This window comes from Tiliqua scincoides, chromosome 3, assembly GCF_035046505.1.
Source record: "Tiliqua scincoides isolate rTilSci1 chromosome 3, rTilSci1.hap2, whole genome shotgun sequence".
Classification (NCBI taxonomy): domain Eukaryota; kingdom Metazoa; phylum Chordata; class Lepidosauria; order Squamata; family Scincidae; genus Tiliqua; species Tiliqua scincoides.
The window spans coordinates 170687110-170708264 of NC_089823.1; the positions used below are offsets into that span (position 1 = coordinate 170687110).

The following is a 21155-nucleotide window of genomic DNA, read 5'->3' on the forward strand; positions in this document are numbered from 1 at the left end:
CCCACCCGCTCTATAAGATATTTTTTATTTTCAATATTTTTAAAAGATTACGAAAACTTATTAAACACATTTTCATCTTTGTCGTCTGAAGCAATAACCTCTTCGTTTTTGTTAAAGCTTTGTTAAAATCTCCAGGATTTCTTTCAGTAGTCACATGGAGATGAATCTTGAAGAGTTCAGACCAATTATGGAGGGTTGGAGACACCAATATGGATTATAGAGGGAGGTTGTCAACCACAAATACCCTGCCTCCGATTTATAAATACAGACATACTCCTTTATCCATGGGGATTTGTTCCAGAACCCGAGATACAGGCTAATGTCTCCACAACCTGGACCCTGTGGGGCTTCCCCAGTCCTCCCAATGCTTTATAAGGCATTAAAAACATTGCTTCTGGTTTCTCTGTGAAACCAGAAGTTGCAGAGCTCCTCTCACCTCCAAAGGGGGTGTGTGTGGGAATGGCAAATAATGGAACCTGCGGATATGCCTTCCTGTACCTGATTTCAGTGTCTATTATTTTCTCAGTATCTTGGTAGTTTGATATAAATTAAATAGATGAGTGCCAACTGGCCACTTGCATATCCAGTTCTTGCTTCCCAGCATTTTGAGATCATTACATATTTGGTGCTTGAACAACTGAAGAAACCCATCAATGTTTTCAGCAGAATATTTCAAAAAGGGTAACAAAAGGACAACACAGTGGAGAAAGGTAGAACTGAAATCATTAAGGGAGTTTGAACATCTTGTCTATTAGGAAATGCAAAATTGCTTGGGAGCTCTTAAAGTCAAAATAAAAAACTCAGGTTTATAAAATTATAAATGAGGAGTAAAACTCAGGGGTATAAAACACATTTCATTCAGAGGGTTGAATAGGATACAAGATGTGTTGAGGGCCAGAGGTGATGTAATTAAGCAGGAAGTCATGTCATGAAGCAGGTGATGAGCAGAAACAAGCACTTTTTTCTTATTAGAAATTCATTAGCTGCAAATGGCAGAAGAGAAAACATGCAAGTCATATTTTATATATATATATATTTATTATTATTATTATAATATTTTCAATATATGGGAGAGTCTGATTATCAGATGGGCTGCCCTTTTAGCAGTGACACCTCAACACAGCAGCTGATGGTGGTGCTGGAATACCCTGACGGCCAAATAGAGCTTTTGAGGGCCACATCCTGCCCGTGGGCCTTATGTTTGACACCCCTGGGTTAGAGCATGTGAATAGAATTTCTCTTTCTCATAATACTGGAACTTGACATAAATGAAAGAAATGGATCTTCAGTTGGTTCAGGCAGACAAAACAAAACACCTCTTCATAATGCACAATGAACTTGTAATTCACTAATACAATATTAAATTCCCTAATACAGTATATGACCCTGACTTAGAATGCATTGAAAAAAAAGGATTTTGTAGATTTAAGAAGGCCAAGTTTATCAACTGCTATTGGTAACAGTGTACCTCCAGAGACAATGGACCTCTGTTATGTTTCTATGGGAGAAATGTTGGGAATTATCCAATCCTCATATGAATTAGACCACAACTAAAAGAACAACTAATGCTTTGTCTTGTTTACTGTATTTGATACTGACTATTGATGGAACATTGTTGATGTGTCTCCAAACTCTGGAAGAGCTGCTCAAATCATCATTACATTTCTTTCTGCAAGGAAATGAAGATTTACTAGCAAACAATTCCATATCTTCCCAGGAGAGGAGACTGTAGCCAGGGTGGAGGCAGCGCTGCATGGTCATACCTGAAGCACCGATCCACATCAAGTAAGTACTTTTTGAAAAACACACTTTAAAAAAATACTTCCGAATATACACCTAGTAGCATTAGAGTTTTGCCGGTATTTTTTTTAACCCAGTAAAGGAAGCTAATTAAAAATAAAAATGGTTCACTCATATCACAGCAGGAGAATTAAATTTGTACTCTAGACAGATTTTTTTTTTAATGTACCTCGTTACATAAAATATTTATGAAATATTTTGGCACAGGATGTGGTAATGGCTATTAGGCAGAATCCAGCAAACCCATCCACCTCCTCACCTGTGGGCAGGGGGAAGAACTCTGGCAAGCAAAAAGTTTCTCTTACTGCTGCTGAGTGAGAGTTGCAAAAACCAGAATTAAGATTTTTGCAGGGCGGGGGGAGAGCATCTATATACTGGGGGGGGGAGAGCATCTATATACTGTAAACGCCAAGCCCGCGGAAAAGAGAAACCAATTGTCCTTTTCAGCACAGACAGCTAGAGGAAGGAAAGGAGAAAGGCCTTCTGTATCACAGCAGGACTGAGCACTATTTCCCCACATGTCTTCACATGGTTCCTGCATGATTTGAATGCCAAAACATTCCTGCATGTGCTGGCACAATTCTCTCTCTCTTGTTCACACTAACCAGGCCACCATGGAGTCAGCAAATCAGCAGCCAAGTTACTTCCAGGATATGCGAATTGGTTTAACATCTAGTGTTCCTCTTTTCATTCGATGCCACTCTGTCTCCAGACACCGTTCAAAGTGCTGGTTTTGACCTACAAATTCCTAAAACGCATGGGACCATGGTCCTGGGACTGCCTTCTCACATATAAACCTGCTCATGTGTTATGCTCTTTAGCTAACACTGTGCACCGTGCAACCATCTCTTAAGTGGTTAGGGCTAGAAAGATGAATGCCCACAGACTTTTTCTGCAGTGGCTCCCTATCTCTAATCTATCCTTTACAAATATGTTCATCAGGCACTTACTTAGTTATCTTTTAGATGCCAAGTGAAAATTATTTGGTTCTCCCAAGCTTCTGGAGCATATCATGTAGTATGCTTTTACCTATGATGTGAACTGCTGTTTTGCTCGCCTGCAGGGACATTCTGGCTTTCATTCCATGTTTTACAGCCCAATCCTAACTTGTGGTCAAATGGGGAGGTTGGTAGGCCTTGGGGAGGTTGGTATCCAGCATGTTGGTATCCAGCATGTATCCAGCATGAGGTTGGTATGTGGTCAAATGGGGGGGGGGGGTTTGGTATCCAGCATGAGGTTGGAGCCTAAAGCAGCTCAGCCAGGGGGAAGGAGAATCGCTTCTCCCTACTGTGGGTAGAGCCGCAATAGCCCCAATGGGGCTACTTGGATCTGCGCCACCTAAAGAGGTGGCGCATATCTAAGCAGGATGGAGCTGCGCTGGACTGCCTGGTAATGGGGTCAGGATTCAGCATCTGTAGGATTCTGGACCCATCCATGCTCTCTTGCCACCCACTCACATTCTCCCCCTGCTAAATATAATAGCAACACCACTTGAAAAAGTGCCTCTTTACCAGTTAGCAGTAGTTATGTTATGATACATGGAAATGAGAGCTGACTCATATTAACACCTTACTGGTTCCATGCTGTATCATAACATTTCATTGGCTCTCAGAACAATCAGCCTCATAGGTAGGTTTTGAGTTTAAAAAATCCACTTTTTGTTCCTTAAGGCAGTTGCGTTTTCATTTTCTGGTTAATTGGCCATAACTTTTGATAGCATACAGATATTCCAATGGAGTTTGTTTCATTGGAGTCTGCATTAAATTACCTTTCCAATGATGTATAACACGATGGTATTATTTGTACATACCAAATTTTTTCACAATTTTGGCCACTAGTGTCAAGCTCAGCTTGTTGCCCCCCTAAAGCCTGTTGCCCGGTGCAACGGCCACCCCCTGCACCCCCTTAGCTACACCACTGATGCAGCACATGTCCCATTGGCACAGGTATGCCAGTGCTGGAAAGTACTGACATAAGGGGTTAGGATTGTGCCCTTAGAAGACTAAGAAGGCAGTCAACTGCCTTTTTTTTAAGCTTAAGTAATACAGGTACTCTGGGGGGAAAAAAGAGAATGATGGTATAATAAACAATACTGGTCAGATCTGGCAGGATAGTGCAGGCACAAAGGCTAGAGTTGAGCACTTGGTGTGCACCTGGAGGTCAGCAAAGGAGGGGAGGAACCCAGCTCCCACTCCTCAGTGGCCAGATGGAGGGCTAGTGGAGTAGCCCTGACTTGGACAGCAGATACTGCCTCAAAAGCATTCTGGCGTGGCATGGGCTTGTGCAGTCTGGCTGCCTCTGCTTCTTATGGCATGGGGCATGAGTTGGTGTAGGAAAGCCCAGCCTGGGGCTTACAAAATCAGCTGCCACCCCTTTTATTGAATCAGCCACCATACTATAAGACAATCCTTTCCTTTATTGCTGCAAGTTTCATGCTTCCCTCTCTGAAATTAACTGTTTAATAAAAGTGGCCCATTCACCCATATCACTGTTTCACATGTTTATTGGAGAGTGCATGGGCAAATGCTTATGTCTTTTCCTTTCACACACTGAATTTGAATTATCATCATCATGTTTCTTTAGAATTGTTTCTTCATCATGTTTCTTCATCATCAATTTTGTAGAATTGATTCAGAAACTGTCTTGTGAAATATGTCTACAAAGCCACACTGAATGAAAATGATTTAATCACAAATGAAAATGGTTCTGATCTGTTGGGATTAATCTTATTAAACTAAAAAGCCATTGGTACCAAAATCAGAGATAATTATTTTTCTTTCTTTTTTAGGAAATGAAATAATCAAGCCTGTATGATTCTGTTACATCAAAGGCTTTTTCTTTTTCTCCTACTATATATTTTCAAATATATTTCCGAATAATTTCTGAATCACATTTGTAATAAACTGAGAACTCTTGTTTCTCTCCTTTGCTTCTACAGTAAAGTCAAAAGATTCAAATCTGTCTCAAACTATTTAAAATGCTACACCATAGAACCCAACTCCCCTAGGTAACAGAGCCTGTAATCTAACACAGTTGATCAGACTTCAGGTCATTTGCTAATTAATGGATCTCAGCCAACAAGTTTGGTTGTTACTTTCTAGCATGCATTTGCCATATGGCAATGATAGTTTCAGGTCATTAGAGAGGTATCTACTTAGCTATAAATTCCCTTCTATTATGCTCTAATTAAGTTGTACTATACACCCAGAAAGAAAGATCAGAAAGAACCTTTGTGGAGATTTGACTCATTATGGATATTCATAATCAAACATATCTTTAAACCAAGCACGTGTGAAGTAGCACTGCTTAAAAGGACAGCCATGTAACAAAAATCATAACTAACCAAACAAAATAAATGCTCTTGGGAAGTCAGGGGTCTGTTTGGACAGTCCTTTACAGTCCTGACTGGCTGCACATGTTTACAGACATTTGAGCACAGGTTCTAGCCCTGCACATGTGCCCAGGCAAGGTTGCTGAATCATGAGGGGGAGTGGAAGTTACAGAAGGGCATTTCAGGTGAACTGCTCCCTGACATGATTAATCAGGGATGCTCAGTCAAAGTGAAGGAGACAGGATGTGTGTGTGCTGAGTCCAAGTCTTTAATTGCATGGAGCTAGTTGACACACTTTGGCCACAAACTTACCCAGGTTTACCTGTGACCAAGCCCAACTGGATACAGCAGGACTTGTTTCTGAGTAAGCATGCTGTAAAGTATAATCCAAACCAGGCACTGAGAAATTTTAGCTATTTCGAGACAAAAAGGTAGAAGAATTCAGGCAACAAAACAATATAAGAAAAACTTTAAGCCAAAACTTAAACAGTAGTACTGTTAATGACTGAACAAACCTATGGGTGAGCTTCAGAGGCAACTCAGGAACAGAATTTAGATGTATAAAATCTTGTTACCCCCAGCAACTGGATCAGTTGCTTCATCATTTAATACAAAGGTAATGAAACAATCTTTGCTCTTGGCTCAGAAGATAAACAACACCGCTTCATCGATTTTTATGTCAGGTCATGTGGTTTATAAAATAAAGGTGTTTTTTCCCCCCCAAGTTGTGTAACTTCCTTTACCAAATGCCAGTTAAACACACACACACACCCCAATGAAGCAAGGAGCAAGATTAACTTACAACAACATCAGATCTCATCTTCCCAAAAGTCTTGATTAAATGAGCATAATGATAGTCTTCCATTTGCCTTAAAATAGCAGTCATGCTGGCCACAAAATTCCCCTGTAAACAAAAAACAAACATACCCCAAGTTTAATACACTAACATGTAAACCAATACACAGTTGCAAAAATCTCTCTCAAGGACATCTGAAAGATGTACAAACATTAGAATGCCTTGAAGAAATTCATTAATAGAAATCCAAATACTTACCCATTCTCACATAATTCTACATTATTTCAGCAGCTTATTTATTTACCACTATATCTGCTGCCAGTGCATAATTTTGAGCATTTAATTTCTTGGTGCTTTATTTTATCATTTCAGTAAATTTATGGTATATTTTTCTCTTGCCCAAAATTGGGTCATACTATTCAACTATTCATACTATTTTTTAGGTACAAAAACACGAGTCTTTCTATCTAAAAAACACTGGTTTTAATCCTAAAGTTTGCATGTTATGTTTCACTAATGAAAACAGGATTTCTGATGCAGATCTTTGAAAATCCACTCTTGGGGGTCTTCTGTAACCATATAGGATGCAACAAAGTTAAGGTTGCAGTTAGAAGAACTGAAGAACACCCAGGACCCTCTCAGTTGGGCAAGCATCCTAATTGCACAACTGCTCTGTTAGATACAAACCAACAGTACAGTATGTGTATTCTCTTATTTTATCTTATCTTAGGTAAGCAGGACAGAGAGTAAAAAATGGAGAGCCCAATCCTATTCATGACTACTCAGAAGTAAGTTCCATTATACTCAGTGGGGCTTACTCCCAGGTAAGTGTACATAGGATTGCAGCCTGAGTTTTCTTTAAAATAACATGTCTATTATTATATTTTAAAATATGTTATAAAATCACAGCCATGACCAATAAAGTATGCATAACAAATCTGTAAATCCATGAATATAAAATCAAAAGGCATGAATTATCTCAATTTATTGTAGCATATGTTTTCATCGACTATGACTGACTTCATCAAGTAGACTGTAGTCCAGCCACAGAAAGTTTATGCTGAACTAAATTGGTTAGTCTCCAATGTTCTACAACTGTATTTCTCAACCGGTAAGTTGGGACCACTAGGTGGGTTATGAGCCAATTTCAGGTGTGACTGCATTGAAACGTACTGATCTTTTTTTAACATGCTACTATGTATATGGTTTGAACATATGCTACTATGCTTTAAACAGGCTACTAGTATATGCTTGTAACACTGTTCCACAAGGTTCTCTATTTTGCAACAGATTGACATAATTACCCCACTGAAAGTTAACAACATAGAATTTTTTATTTTTTGCTAATGTAAAATATTTTACAACGCGATTATTTCTTCTGCTGTATAAAGTACATTCAAATACTTACATAAAATTACTACATCGTTAAAAGCTTTATTCCTTTAGAGCTCAATCTCATAACTGCAATCATGTTGCTTTGATTTTTTTTTGTATTGACTATATTATTTTGTGATTCTATGGGAATTTTTTTTGTCCTAATCTTGTTGGCCACCATGGTGAGGAAAAAGTGGTCCATAAATATTTTTAATAAACAAATAGTGCAACTAGAGTATACTTATTTTCCTAAGATGTGATATGTATAGTTGTCCTTTCCAAACACATGGATTTAATGACATATCTACACATTTCTGTTTCTGGTTAATAGCTTTGATCATATGCATATTCTAACCTATTTCTGTTTGTTTAGCAATTTAAATGATGGTGAAGTGCAACCACCAAGAGATAAATATGAGGCCTGAGGGAAAAGATTATGCTAACTTTATATATGAATGGAAGCTAACACTCTGATTGTATGGATTTAAACATGAATTCTAAGATGTATCCATGCTAAAAGAAAGATACTTAAATGGACTATCACTTGTATATTTGTGACTCCTTTCCTCTTTAAATGGCTAATTATTTATGATTAATGTGTGTAAACAGGACCTTGTTCTTTATATTCTAATACCTTCAGCTTTTATCAAGAGATCCTAATCCTCCCTTTGTAATTGCACACTGTTCCTCTACGGGAATTACTATGATTATGCTGATAAGCAAATAAAGAAGATGAATCATTGCAGGAAGAGACAATTACATAAACACATCTGTAATATTTAGACATATGAAGAGGTTAGTCCCTTTCATTAACTGTTATATTTCCAGATAAAATAAAAGGCTGCATTCAAGAAAATCTGCCTTATATGCATTTACTCCCCTACTCCCAAAAACACACTCCTTAATTCAAAATGAGTTTATCACTACATAAACTGTCAGTTGCAGACTGACAGCCCAATCCTATTCATGTCTACTCAGAAGAAATTCCCATTAGAGTCAATAGGGCTTACTCCCAGGAAAGTGTGGATAGGATTGGACTGTAGGATTGGATGTGTTGGGAATTCAAGTCAGGTGACTTGGACTTTGGCGACACCAAAATGTATGATTTTGGCGACTTGTGAGTTACATGCATGGAAGACTCTGAAAAAGACTCGAGTCAGGCCCCCCCCCCTACTTGGCACTCATTCCCATGTGTGCTGACTCAAGTCTGCCTGTGTCTAGGGGTGCCTGCTCACTGTTTTCACCGTGTGGAAAACCTCGTGGGGCCAGCAGGGAGTTCCAGCCGGGAGGCAGAAAAGGGCAATGAATGGAGGGAGTCGGCACTCTCTTTTCCCGACTCTGATAGGAAAGAAGGAATGGGTGATCATTGTCAAAAGATGGGCATTCTCATATTTCCACTGGCTGAGGGCAGGAGGAGGTGCCAAGGGGGTTCTTGCCCTATGGGCGGCTTGAAAAACCCAGGGACAGAGAAGAAGCAAGAAGTTCATAGAGATTACATTTTGCAGGCATTGCTGGTGGGGACGCCTGAAACAGACACCTGTGTTGGCTTGGTCATGTCGTGAGAACGGATGATGGCCGGATCCCAAAGGATGGCCGGATCCCAAAGGATCTCCTCTATGGAGAACTCGTGCAGGGAAAGCACCCTACAGGTAGACCATAACTGCGATATAAGGATATCTGCAAGAGGGATCTGAAGGTCTTAGGATTGGACCTCAACAGATGGGAAACCTTGGCCTCTGAGCATCCTGCAGTCTTTTTAAAGGGGGAGGGTGACTCAACTTGAGTCCATTAGAGTCACTAAAGGGTGACTTGGAAAGTGCCCCCATTAGGACTCATTTTTGAGTCGAGTCACGGGGGGCAGTGACTTGGCAACTCAACTCGAGTCAAGCCACATTGGGTTTTCCCATTCCTACTTGCAAGCAAGTTTTAATGAACAAGATGAGACACCTTTAAGTACACATCCATAAGTTCAAATAAGGCAGAAACAGCACAAGACCCATCAGTGGATAGTCATATGGAGTAGGAGTAAGCTCCTTAATATGGAAGTCAAAACAACCCATAATATCAGCTAGCATGGCCATATTGCAATTGAAGGAGGGCTTTTCCCAAAGGAATACTATAAAAATCATTCCTGCTTAGCTCTTATACAGAAATGGGAGGGGGGAAAACCGCCATTTTTGTTTAGGAGGTTAATTGTTTGCCCCAGTTACATTTTGTAGCTTTACAAATGAAATTGAAGAAATTTTATTTGCATTTAACAGCAAATGCCAGTATGTGTCACACCACCACGTGTCTTATAAATAAAGATGTTTGTTTCCAGTGAGTAAAATAGGATTACAGCTTAAGGGCCAAATCCTATCCAATTTTCCAGTGCTGGTGCAGCTATGCCAAGGGGGCATGCACTGCATCTTTTAATGGGGAAGTAATCATGGAGGCCTCCTCCAAGTTAGGGAGCATTTGTTCCCTTCCCTCAAAGCTGCATCTCAGCTGTACGGGCCCTCAAAAGTTGGATAGGATTGGGCCCTCAGTCTTCCTGAATACAATGGGCTTACTTCTGAGTAAAACAAACAATACTATTTTCAAACACCTCTACTTATAAACACAAACAGAAATACATACATACAATTATGTCTTGTGACATACACTTGTATCCCAGATGCATATTCCCAGACATACGCTTGTACCCCAGATGCAGTCCAAGGCATGCCTACTCGGAAACTAGAGCTGCTGATTTCAGTGGAACATACTCCCAGCACTATAGAATTCAACAGTTTCGATTCAGTAAGGTCTAAAAATCAAAGCTACACCCCACTTTTCATCGATCATATTGGACCAACCATTCATAGTCAAGAGTCTTTCCAAATACTTTTTGAAATACCTGGGTTGGAGAAGCTAGCTAGAATACATAAAAGAAAGTCAGCAGGGTTAAATTTAATAAAACTTAGCCAGGGTACAAATTTATTCCAGTAGAAAATCCCATTCATTTCTGTGGTAAAGTTTTACCCCAGGCATTTTTTGCTCACAAGAAAAAAATGGTAGAGTAATTCCTTTTGTTTTGGGGATATCATGTACCTGGGGAAGAGTGACAATGTCATAAAAGGACAAAGTGCTAGAGCCACTAATTTTTGAGTATTTCCACAAAAAAGTGTTGCTGGATAAGAAACTATCCCTATCCCAAAAAGTGAAGATTATCATGTGTGGGTTTGTATTGGTCAGGCAGTGACATAAAGCAACAAAGCCCTACGAGCTACTGTTCAGACTCAACACGCATATAGAGATAGAAGATTTGTCTGTTTTGTGTACAAGTTATATTGTGACATGTCATGGGCATGTAAGCCTAAGCATGACAGAAGACAAGCACTCAGAAGCAAAACAAATAATGCAATCATATCTTTGCCTTTTGTGTCTCCAAAAAGTCTGGAACAATCTCTTAGGTGGGCAGTAGAGATGACAGATGAGCAGCTAAATACAGACTTCTTTCCAAGACAAGGCACTCCAGAAGCCTGTTCGCTCCAATGCTATTAAGAGAATGGCACTAAAAGCAGGATAGGGATTGGTCTTCAAGAGTAGTGCATACTCTTGGCACTGTGAACTTTAAATACAGAGACTGGGCAACCTGACACAATCTATATATGTGGTTTGATGTATGTTGTCAATTAGCTGGTTTGGGAGGAAACAGCTGTAATTTCTATGATTTAAGCATGCTTCTTCTCTGAACTGAAACACAGTGTTATCTGTTTCCTTCCTACCTACTTCTAATACTCTATCAGTGGTTCTCAAACTATGGGTCCCGGACCCACAAGTGAGTGTCACAATTTTGAGTAGTTTGCAAAATTTACAGGGCAGATTAGACGATGTGCATCAAGGATTAAACAAGCTCCTACTTGGGGGGGAGCACTGCTGCCCAATCACCATTATAGCCACACCCCTTGGCATTCATAAATCTGGCAGCAGCTTCTAGGGCCTCTAAAAAGTTTGAGAACCACTGCATAATATTTGTAATTTATTGCACTGTAGATGTTATATTGCAAAAAACATTTAAAATTATGTACAAAATAGATTTTTCAGAATAACACTACTCTCTACTATAAATAGGTGTTTATATCTATTGATGCACATAGCCTAATCTAACCTGTAAGTTTAATGAATCATATAAGCATCTCATTTTGTTTCATTTAAGAAAGCATAATTAGAATTAGGATTCTATATATAAGTAAATAAAGGCTGAATATACTGGCATTCAATGCTAATTACATTGTTACAGTAGTTTTCAAAATGCTATTGAACTAGCTGTCAGATTTAACCTTTTATTTAGCATGTTTATAACTCACCTTATCCTTCAGAATAACTCAAGGTAGATAACTAGAGCATTTTTATCCCAACACTGTGGTGTACAAATTCATTTCAAATGCTAAACAGACACTGATATAAGTGGCATGTTTAATTTTAATCTACTACACAGTGACCAGTGGAGAGTGTTTGAATGTAATGTTCACTCCAACACCTGTTAAACTGAAATTAGGTTTTGTGCATTTAGAAATCTGAACAGCATGTATATAGAATAATTTCTGTGTCTATTTTCTGGCATACATTATAGTTTGATATTAACCTCTGTGTCATATATTTGATTGATGATTACTGCAATTAGATATGATTAGTCACTAATGATTTTTAACATGAAGTAGTGTTGAATTACAATGTATATCCAGGTTAGCTGAAATCATACTAAGTGGCAATAGAAAATAATTATGATAAGGTCCTCAAACTTCTAATGGACATTAAACTATTAAAACTATATTTTGGAGATCATGCTTTATATCAGAAAGGCTATTCCTTTCCGATATAAAGATCGGCAAAATTTGCATTCTACACCACTGAACTAACAAGAGGTTTATTACAGATTCTGGGAGGGACTATAAAAAACAAAGGGATGCTACCTTAAAGACAAATTAATTTGATTCAGCATACATTTTATTTATTCTAATTCTGACAAAGTCATCAGGTATAATGCAGATTTCACACAGATGAACTTGATTTTATTTTGCAATTTTTTTCCCCCTTTCAATAGCAACTTGAGTTGGCATCCTTCAGTCTCGGAAGACTATGGTGTCACGCTCTGAATGGTGGTTCTGGAACAGAGTGCCCTCTCCAGTGCGCGAAGCCTGGGTAAAGTAGGTATGGAGGATAGGCTGTTACCCATGCAGCAAATCCCCCCTCTCCACGTCGCTGAAATGGTCCAATGGAAAGGCAGAGGCCAATACGGTTGGTCTCAGCGGCGTCACAGGAGTTGCCAGAACGTGACTGTGTTCAGCCATGAACTGCCTCAGGGACTCCGGCTCCTGATTTTGCCTCGAGGTTGACTCCTGAAGCCTTTTCCATAACTGGATGTAGCCACAAGGCAGTGGAGGTTTGGGATCAGAGTTTTCCTTCTCTCAGATGAGTTGCCTTCCCAGGCTGACGAGCCCCATCTACCCGGTGGCTGTTTAGTCGCCTCTTAGGACAAGTACAGCCAAACTGAGGGCCTATTCTTATCCCCAGCCCCCAGGGGAAAATAGCAACTACTCTATTAGAAATAGTTGGTGGTTGGGAGAGATATTGCCTGACCATTGTACACTGTACCATTTCTGTTTCCATGGTGGAGCAAAACAGGCCTTTGACAGATTCACAGTGGCACCACAATTAAAGCTCTGCAACTTGATAGCTTTTCTTCTTTTCCTTGTTCATGTGATGTGCAGCTGCTAATTTCCTTTTTATTAAAAAAAAAACCCACAAAAATTTGATTCTCTGAATTTCTCTATTTCCTACCTGCACTGCAACTTCCTCAGCCCTGTTTCCTCAGCCATTGATACCACCAGCAATTAGTATCAAAATCTAGGGGTACACATCTAGCACAGTAGATTGGGTCAATAGGTTTTATTCAGTATGCATGGGATTGTAGCATTAAGGTCCTAACAGGATAAGGCACTTGAGCTTCAATCATATGCTACCAGTAGCTGCATATGAGTGCTGCAGCATGACTGCCTCCATATTTTTCTAGTAATGTATGAAGAAAGTAGTTACTTCCCATTCCAGTGCTGGCAAAGGCTATTGTGGGAAGAACCAGTAACACTGACCCGGTCTATGGGAACACTTACTTCAAATTCTATTTGATCAGTAGGAGAACTCAGTAGGAGAATCAGTAGGAGAATAGTGCTGGGCTATCAAGACCTGGTTATTTTGAGCTACGCACTTTCCAACTTCCATACAGAACTCCAGAATGGAACAGGTATGTATGTTGGGGACTTAGTGTAATCGAGAATCAGGACTAATAACCCAACTCTATCCCTGGCAGGTCTGCCAAGTACAGCAATGTCAAAATGGCTACTGCCGCATCCACTGACTCAGTTGGGTCTGCTGGAGGCCTCCTTGGGGGAAGGGCACAGGGCCCACAATGGGTCTCCTCCATTCTGAGCTGACTATTTTGCCAGCATAGAAGGGAGGAACACCATGCTGGGTTTTTCAGCCCGACATGGAGTACAGGATATGGTGGAGCAGGGCTCCTCCAGTTCCAATCCTCTCCCACCCCAGTTCTTCCCCCCATCTCCATGACCCTCACAGCCATCCAGAGACTGTGCTTATCATGCTCCAGGCGACATCCTGCTGGTGCTGAGCTCAGCGCTGACACGCTGCGCTGGCACAGACTCCTCATATGGTGTCACAGACAGCACATCTGCAACACCCAAAGGTGCCTTAGGATTCAACCCCTAGTCTAGTTGCAGTGTCAGGGTGCTGGAGCAAAACGCTGCATGGACCTGCCATGGTACCCCATACCTGCCCACTAATACTGCATTAGAAACTATTACTGCCACCAGAATTGAGGATTCATGGGTTAACTTAGCCAGCTGGGTCTTCTGAAGGATGTGAGTCCTCCGCCAAGGCCCACCTAGCCAGCTTCTGAAGCCTCCTGCTGGAGTCGTTTTTCAATGAAGTGCATTTATGAACTGAATTTATGGAGAAATTTTCTCTGTTACCTTGACTGTGGCAAATACTTAGATCCTATTTCTGTTTATTTAGGTATTCTTCTTATGCATTTCCACTCAAAGAATGCTTAAGGTATTTACAGTTGTGAAAAACACAATTAAATAAGAAAATCAACAATAACCAAGAGGATGTTCTATTCTCCTGGCCCCTAGTTGGTCTCTCTCACCACCACCACCACTGGAAGAGTAGGAGCTAAATGGCAAAGTGTCTTCCCCGCTTCTCTCATCTCTTGGCTAACATGAGCAGTTTCTGCTGCCTACTAGTGTTGGGGGTCTTGGATCAGGCCTAGTGTTTATTCCTTCAGTCTATATTGTTACATTTCCCTGCAGTATCTACTAACTATATTCACTTCTTTTTCTCTCTCCCTTTTCTTTGATTACTGATCATCAGTAATAAGTGAATCTGGTCAGACATGTGCTTTCTGACCCCTCTGGTTTACACTGTTTCAGACTTTCTGTCACAATCATGTCTATGTATTTAATCGCTGATAGCATAGAGGTGCTGGAATGTGTTTTTTATTTATTATTTATTTTTTTAATCTTTAGGTTGTAAAGACAAAGCAGAACCCTCAATTCTGAATTCGTATAGAAAAGCAAACTGTAAAACTAATCCATAGAAATACTGCCATTACACATGAGCTTTCAAAGATACATGGAATAGACCTCTGCTGCTTATAAGGAGAGATTGAATGGTAAATTCCAATTGAAAACAAGCCATGTGCAAAGAGTACAGAAGTATAATTGATGACCAGTTGCTGCTATAATGCAAAAATTACAAGGAAAGCTTACAACAATCTGTCTAGGAAGATCTCTGCCCTTCTCGTGAGACATTTTTCTTATTGGAGCAATTGTAACCATTGTAGCACCACTTCTATTTTTCCATTTTATTTTGCTTTATCTAGTGTGAAACTTGCTCATTAAAAGATATGGAATTTCTGTATACTACAGGGAGAGTCTCTAAGTACAGGGCAGCTCTCCAGCAGCTGATCCTAATTTGTAGATATATTTTGCAGAGGATGACCAGCTTGTATAGTTCTAATACCCAAAACCACTGGAACTACTTCTAATGTACATTTTTTTTGACACACTTTACATACAAAAACCGTTAACTTGATGCCTCAAACCACTGTCTTTAAAACTGATAATTTTCTCCTATTTGCAATATTTTTGTGTAAATACTAATTTAAACATAAGCATGTAGTTCATGCTCATATGTTACCTTGTAGAGAAAAATGTAACCTTTGTGGAAAAGCAATAATCTAGGAAGTTTACTTAATTTAATTGCTGTTATTTTCAATTCTTGCAAAGGAAACAATATAAAAGGCAGAAGGTTTTGTTATTCATATATTGGAATTACATCCTACCCAAAAAATCAATTTCAAATAAACTGTATAATCCAGGTTGTAATAGAATCCTTTATGGACAGAAGTCAACATTTTTTTTAAATAGACAGGTATTGATCCTTCTCCCACCACAGAGAACTTATTAAGACTCTTGTTTCTATTAAGATCTGGTTGAAGGCACAGTACATCAATGGAACAAATTTAGGTAATCTTGAGATTGCAGCTATCTCAGTCGAGAGGAAAGTTTAGCTTCTGTACTGGCAGTGGCCAATGATCAGAGCTACGCTGTTAATTATAAGAGGAATTACATACACAATGTACCTAGCTTCTGTGGATCAATTGCACCACCCACCTGTTACCATTTTCATTTATTGTATTTGTATTAATACTCTGTAAGCATGAAAATGTGTGACAGACTGAAATCTTCATATTGCTGCTTCAGATGAATCATGAATAACTGCACATGGGATCCATAAGACCCATATGTTGACCTCTGTTGCAGTTATATAAATGCAGCTTTACAATTACTTGTACTGTAAAATTGAAATTGATTTTTCAGAAAATTAGATTTTTCTTTGTTCTGCCTGAAGTGATATGCTATATTAAGGGGGTAGTGGGAGAGGAAAGAAAACAGTATTCTGTGTTTCTAATTAAGTATTTAAAACCAACAAAAGAAAAAATAACAATTTTAAACCATTGGTATTGTTTAAGAGTTGATAGGATAATTAAACATAAGCTAAAAATCATTATAGATCTATTAGCTCAATCCTATGGTTCTCTTCTGCCACTGCAGTGACACTAAGGGCCCAATCCTATCCCATTTTCCAGTGCCGGTGCAGCCGTGCTAATGGGGCATGTGCTCAATCCTACAGTGGGGAAGCAGTCACAGAGGCCTACTCAAGGTATGGGAACATTTGTTCCCTTACCCTGGGGTTCCATTGCGGCTACACCAGTGCTGGAAAGTTGGATAGAATTGGGCCCTCAAATGGCTACCAGTGCATCCTTGGGGGGGGGGGGAACGATCTGAGAGGTGCTTTCCAGGAACTCTTGTAATGTTAAAAGAAGGTGCTGGCTACAACTTCTGAACTGTCTATGTGGTCATGTGCAATTCAAGAACTCTGTCCTGTCATTTGATGCAATACTGAAAGGGATTCTGGGATATATATGTAGGATTGGAATGCCTTGGATTCTTAGGACAGGGAAAAACCTTGTAAGCTCTAACTAAAAATTGAAGGATATGCACGGTGGTCTCTGTCAGGGCAGCAGGGGAGGATAGCCCTTGCTTTCCCGATAGCAGAGTGGCACGGGAGCGCAGGGAGCTAGCACAAGAAGCAGGTGATCCTAAACAGAGCCAAAGAGGCAGACACAGGCTTGTTTGCAGAAGCAGGTATTGGTAAAGGAGCAGGCAGAAGAGTAGTCAGTCAAACGGTCCAGAAGTCAGGGATACAGAGAGGCACAGTAACGGTAAGCAGTCCAAGTCACGGAACAAACCAGCAGCACAACACGCAGAAACTTCACCACAGCAAACCACATTTGGTGTCTGTTCTTGCCCCCACATATAGCAGGGCCAGCCAATCAGAATAGGGCGACCTCATCATCACAAGACCCTTTCTGATTGGCTGTCCAGTGGTGCATTGCACCACTCTACCATAGCCAAGTGACTCTGCACACATCCTCCCAGATCATATGGCTCCCACCTAACACAGGTGCAGTTGATTGCTAATTACACACATATACAGTGCTGCAGTTCCTTTATTTGCATTTCATACCAGGCCTGGACATCAAGGCCTCTCCTGCTTACAACAATTCAGGGCCTGGGAAGCCAAAGGCCTGACAGTCTCCTTCCATCATCCTCTGCTAAGGGAGCATTTTACATAGTATTAAAAAAAAGTTTTTTTGTACGTTACAGACCCCTTCCTGTTCACAATAAGAACATTTTCCCTATCAAATTTCCAGACTATTTCTATCACAGCAAGCACACGTTGTGCCCTACTTTCCAAATCAAAGAATGGAGAGTTATGTTTTGAACTGTCAAGTATTTGGTGCCACCAACAAAAAAGGCTTTCATTCAACTGTGTTTCTGCATTTTGTTACCAATTAAGAACTGTAGATTGAGAAAACTTAGTATTGTGCACTCTGAAGTCCCCCCTTCTATTGCTTTAACTTTGTTGATCTCATGCTAACAAAACTATGTATCTTTTAGTGTCAAACAAATGTCAGAACTTTAAAAAGTGACACTTCAAACAACTTCAGAGAGTTCCAGGAACTAGAAAGTTAGCTTTGTGAAAGATTTACATAGCATTTACTTTTTAAGACCTGTGTACAGCAGATTTGGATGCCTGACAGAGTTGGGAAGGGTCACTAATCTGAATGCAAAATGGCCACTGGGTTGTTACCTGTGAGTTTTCTTCTTCCGATTGTCTTAGGTACCATTCCATAAACAGCATTATACGCATCTCAGACTAGTAGGAGGGAGACTGTACAACAAATTAATTGGGCACAACTGCTAGCAACACCATGGGCACAACCACTAGCAGCCCACAGACAAGCTCTTTCAAAGCAACAATCATTGTGTTAATTATTAATTCATGAATAAATGTAAATTTAAAAAATGAGGTGAATATTGTGAAGGAAAGGACTTCAGATAGACTCTCTTTATAGGATCACTAGGATTAGGTCAGATTTAGGGCAAATAATATATAGAAAAACCAATATTTTTGAGTCCCAAAACCACTATAGTACTATGTTTGGGTAACACACAATGAGTTCAGAGCAAAAACAGTTAGTCCATATTTTGTAAAAAAAATTTCTTCCCTTCTTCTGGCACTGTTGCAAAAGAAGGGTTCAAATGAGGCCTCAGAGAATTTGAGACAGGCAACTCACAGCAGAGTACCCAACCAGCCATTCTCTGTGTCACTCTGCTTTATTGGAGTGAAACGTAAGAGAGTTACTGTACAGTAGAGGCCTTGCCACATTCACTAACATAACTGATGAAGCTATAATAATGAAGCTATAATAATAACTTCATCAATGGGCCCACTGAAGTCTAGATAAGAAGCCATATCATTTATGAACTTGAAAACCACAAAATGCCTATCTTTTCATGTGTTTGCCTGGAACTGAAATTCTGGATTATATTAAACTCCAGCCTGCCTTGATCCCTTGGATAGGGATCTACAACTGAATGTCAACTATTCACTGGAACATCTGAGCTTAAAAATTCACTAACAGATGCAGATGTGGAAAAAAGAGAAAAAAGCACAGTTTTCACTGCATTTTCAAAGAAAATACAACTTTTCAGACAGAAAACTGTCGCATTGTACACAAAACATTATTATAGATTTGCTAATAAATCATAAATTTATTAAATATAAATATAGATTTATGAACAGTGTACTCTAAAATAGTGACATTCTCTTTAGCTTCCTGACCAGTAGCTTCAGATACTCATATAAAATAGTATGTCATGTGTAGTTCAATATTTCTGTAGTCTTATTTAGCAAAACATTCTTAGCCCATTTTGAACCCAATTGTTTTGGTACTAAGTCTGTTTTTCATCATTTGTATTTTGCACTTGTTCGCTGACTGTTTGCAAAGATAAACAGATGACAATAAATTACAAATTTGTCATTGATAATTAGCTTACCCCTAATCCTCTATTACCAGAAACTATATTTAAAATTGCTTACATATTTGGCTTGTAGAAAACAGTCATCTGTGATTTTGCAACACTGTACCAGGCAATTTCAGATCACGTTACTATGTAAGCAAAAAAATTCAAACAGAAGAAAGCAATGATGAATGCTGATATGAAAATATGTTTATGGGTGGCACATTAATTTCAAGGGTATACCTAAAAAATACACATACTGTTTGAAATAATTTTATCATAATTTTCATGACTTGTTCCAGTATTATCATTTTTCTACAGATGCTAAATATACCATTCCTGATAGCATTACTTATGCAGAACAGTTATAATTCAAGATTTTGGATCCACTTCTGTTTGGTACTGCATGCCAAATCAAAAGTTAGAGCAGTGGTTCTCACTCCTTTAGCACCAGAATCCACTTTTTAGAATGAGAATCTGTCAGGACCCACTGGAAGTGATGTCATCAGAAGTGTTGATGAAGAACCTGGGGGAGCCTTGGGGGAGCTCAGGTTCTGAGTCAAGGTGGTTTGTCCAAAGGAAGGCTCAGATAGGAACTGTCTCCTCCTAGTTAGGTATAGGAGGAGTATAAAGGGGAGTGTAGTCAGGACCCATTGCACTGCACCAATTGCTGCCCTTGTAATGGAATAAATCATGGCCCTGTTTCAACCAAGTCTTTTGTGTCATGCATGTTTGTGGGGGGATACCTGGGCAAGTGATTTCATCAGAAGTGACTTCATCAAGGAGGAAATTTTTTTACAACCCTAGGCTGCAATTCTACCCACACTTACCAAGGAGTAAGTTCCACTGATCATCATTGTTAAAAACATCTTTATTAAAAGATGTTAAAAGTACAGATCTGTGACATTTCTCCAAATGCAGTCACATACCTTGGTAGCATTAAGTCTAATATATTTAAAATAAAATATTGAAATGAATGGGGACCCACCTGACATTGGCTCATGACCCACCTAGTGGGTCCCGATCCACAGGTTGAAGAACACTGAGTTAGAGTGTAAGATATGAGCCAATTTCACTATCAAGTGTGCCATTTCAGAACAATATAAAAATGCCAAAAGAAGAAACTGAGGCATCATTAAAATAGGATGCCAAGCGTGCACTTTAACAGGAAGTATCCATGTATCATTCAATATATGGTAGTCACAGTCTGCTCTAATCATCAAGATACACCAAGATATGTCCAAGTATGCTGGTGCAGTGATGGCCCCACTGGCACAGAAATCTGTCCTCTGATAGACACATCCATGGTGCCAGTGCAATGTTGCCAGCACAACTCCACTGGTGGAGAGGCCAAAATAGGGGGAGACCAAAACATATCCAAATCCCCCGTTCAGATAACATACATGTTCCCAATGTCAGAAAAACACCAATGACAGAGCTGCCATAGAAGGCGTAATCGTATATGGAATAATGGGGAAGGGAAAAAACCAGAAAATTGTACCTATTGCCACCTCTGCCCCACCCGCTTTCCTACAAAACAGCATAGGATACAGGCTACATTTGACAGCCAGTGACAACACACCTACCCCAGTATATAAGCCCTACAAGGGAGCCTACAGGAGTGGGAAAGATAATATTCAGAGCCACAATGCCCTCACTTCCAACAGAATATGTACACTCTGGTGGTATCGCTCTCCCTCAAAACACTGAATATGCATCTCAAGCCAGAAAATAAGTGTGGCTGACGCATTTGGTATTCAGCCAAATCTGTACCTAAGATGCACTTGCAGAAACTTTGTCCATTAGGAGAAATAAATAAAATAGGACCAATTCTATCCAACCTTCCAGCCCTGGTGCAGCTGCAATGCAGTCCCTAGGCAAG

At 39.7% G+C, this 21155-nt stretch overlaps 1 protein-coding gene across 5 annotated transcripts in view; it reads right to left on the minus strand.

Moving 5' to 3' along the window:
* Positions 1 to 21155, minus strand: part of DOCK1 (dedicator of cytokinesis 1) — a 484421-nt gene that overhangs the window by 198210 nt on the left and 265056 nt on the right. For all 5 annotated transcript variants that reach the window (XM_066618882.1, XM_066618881.1, XM_066618883.1 and 2 more), the window contains exon 28: positions 5934 to 6035. In XM_066618882.1, the coding sequence (XP_066474979.1) occupies positions 5934 to 6035 (102 nt within the window). The remainder of the gene's footprint in view (positions 1 to 5933; positions 6036 to 21155) is intronic.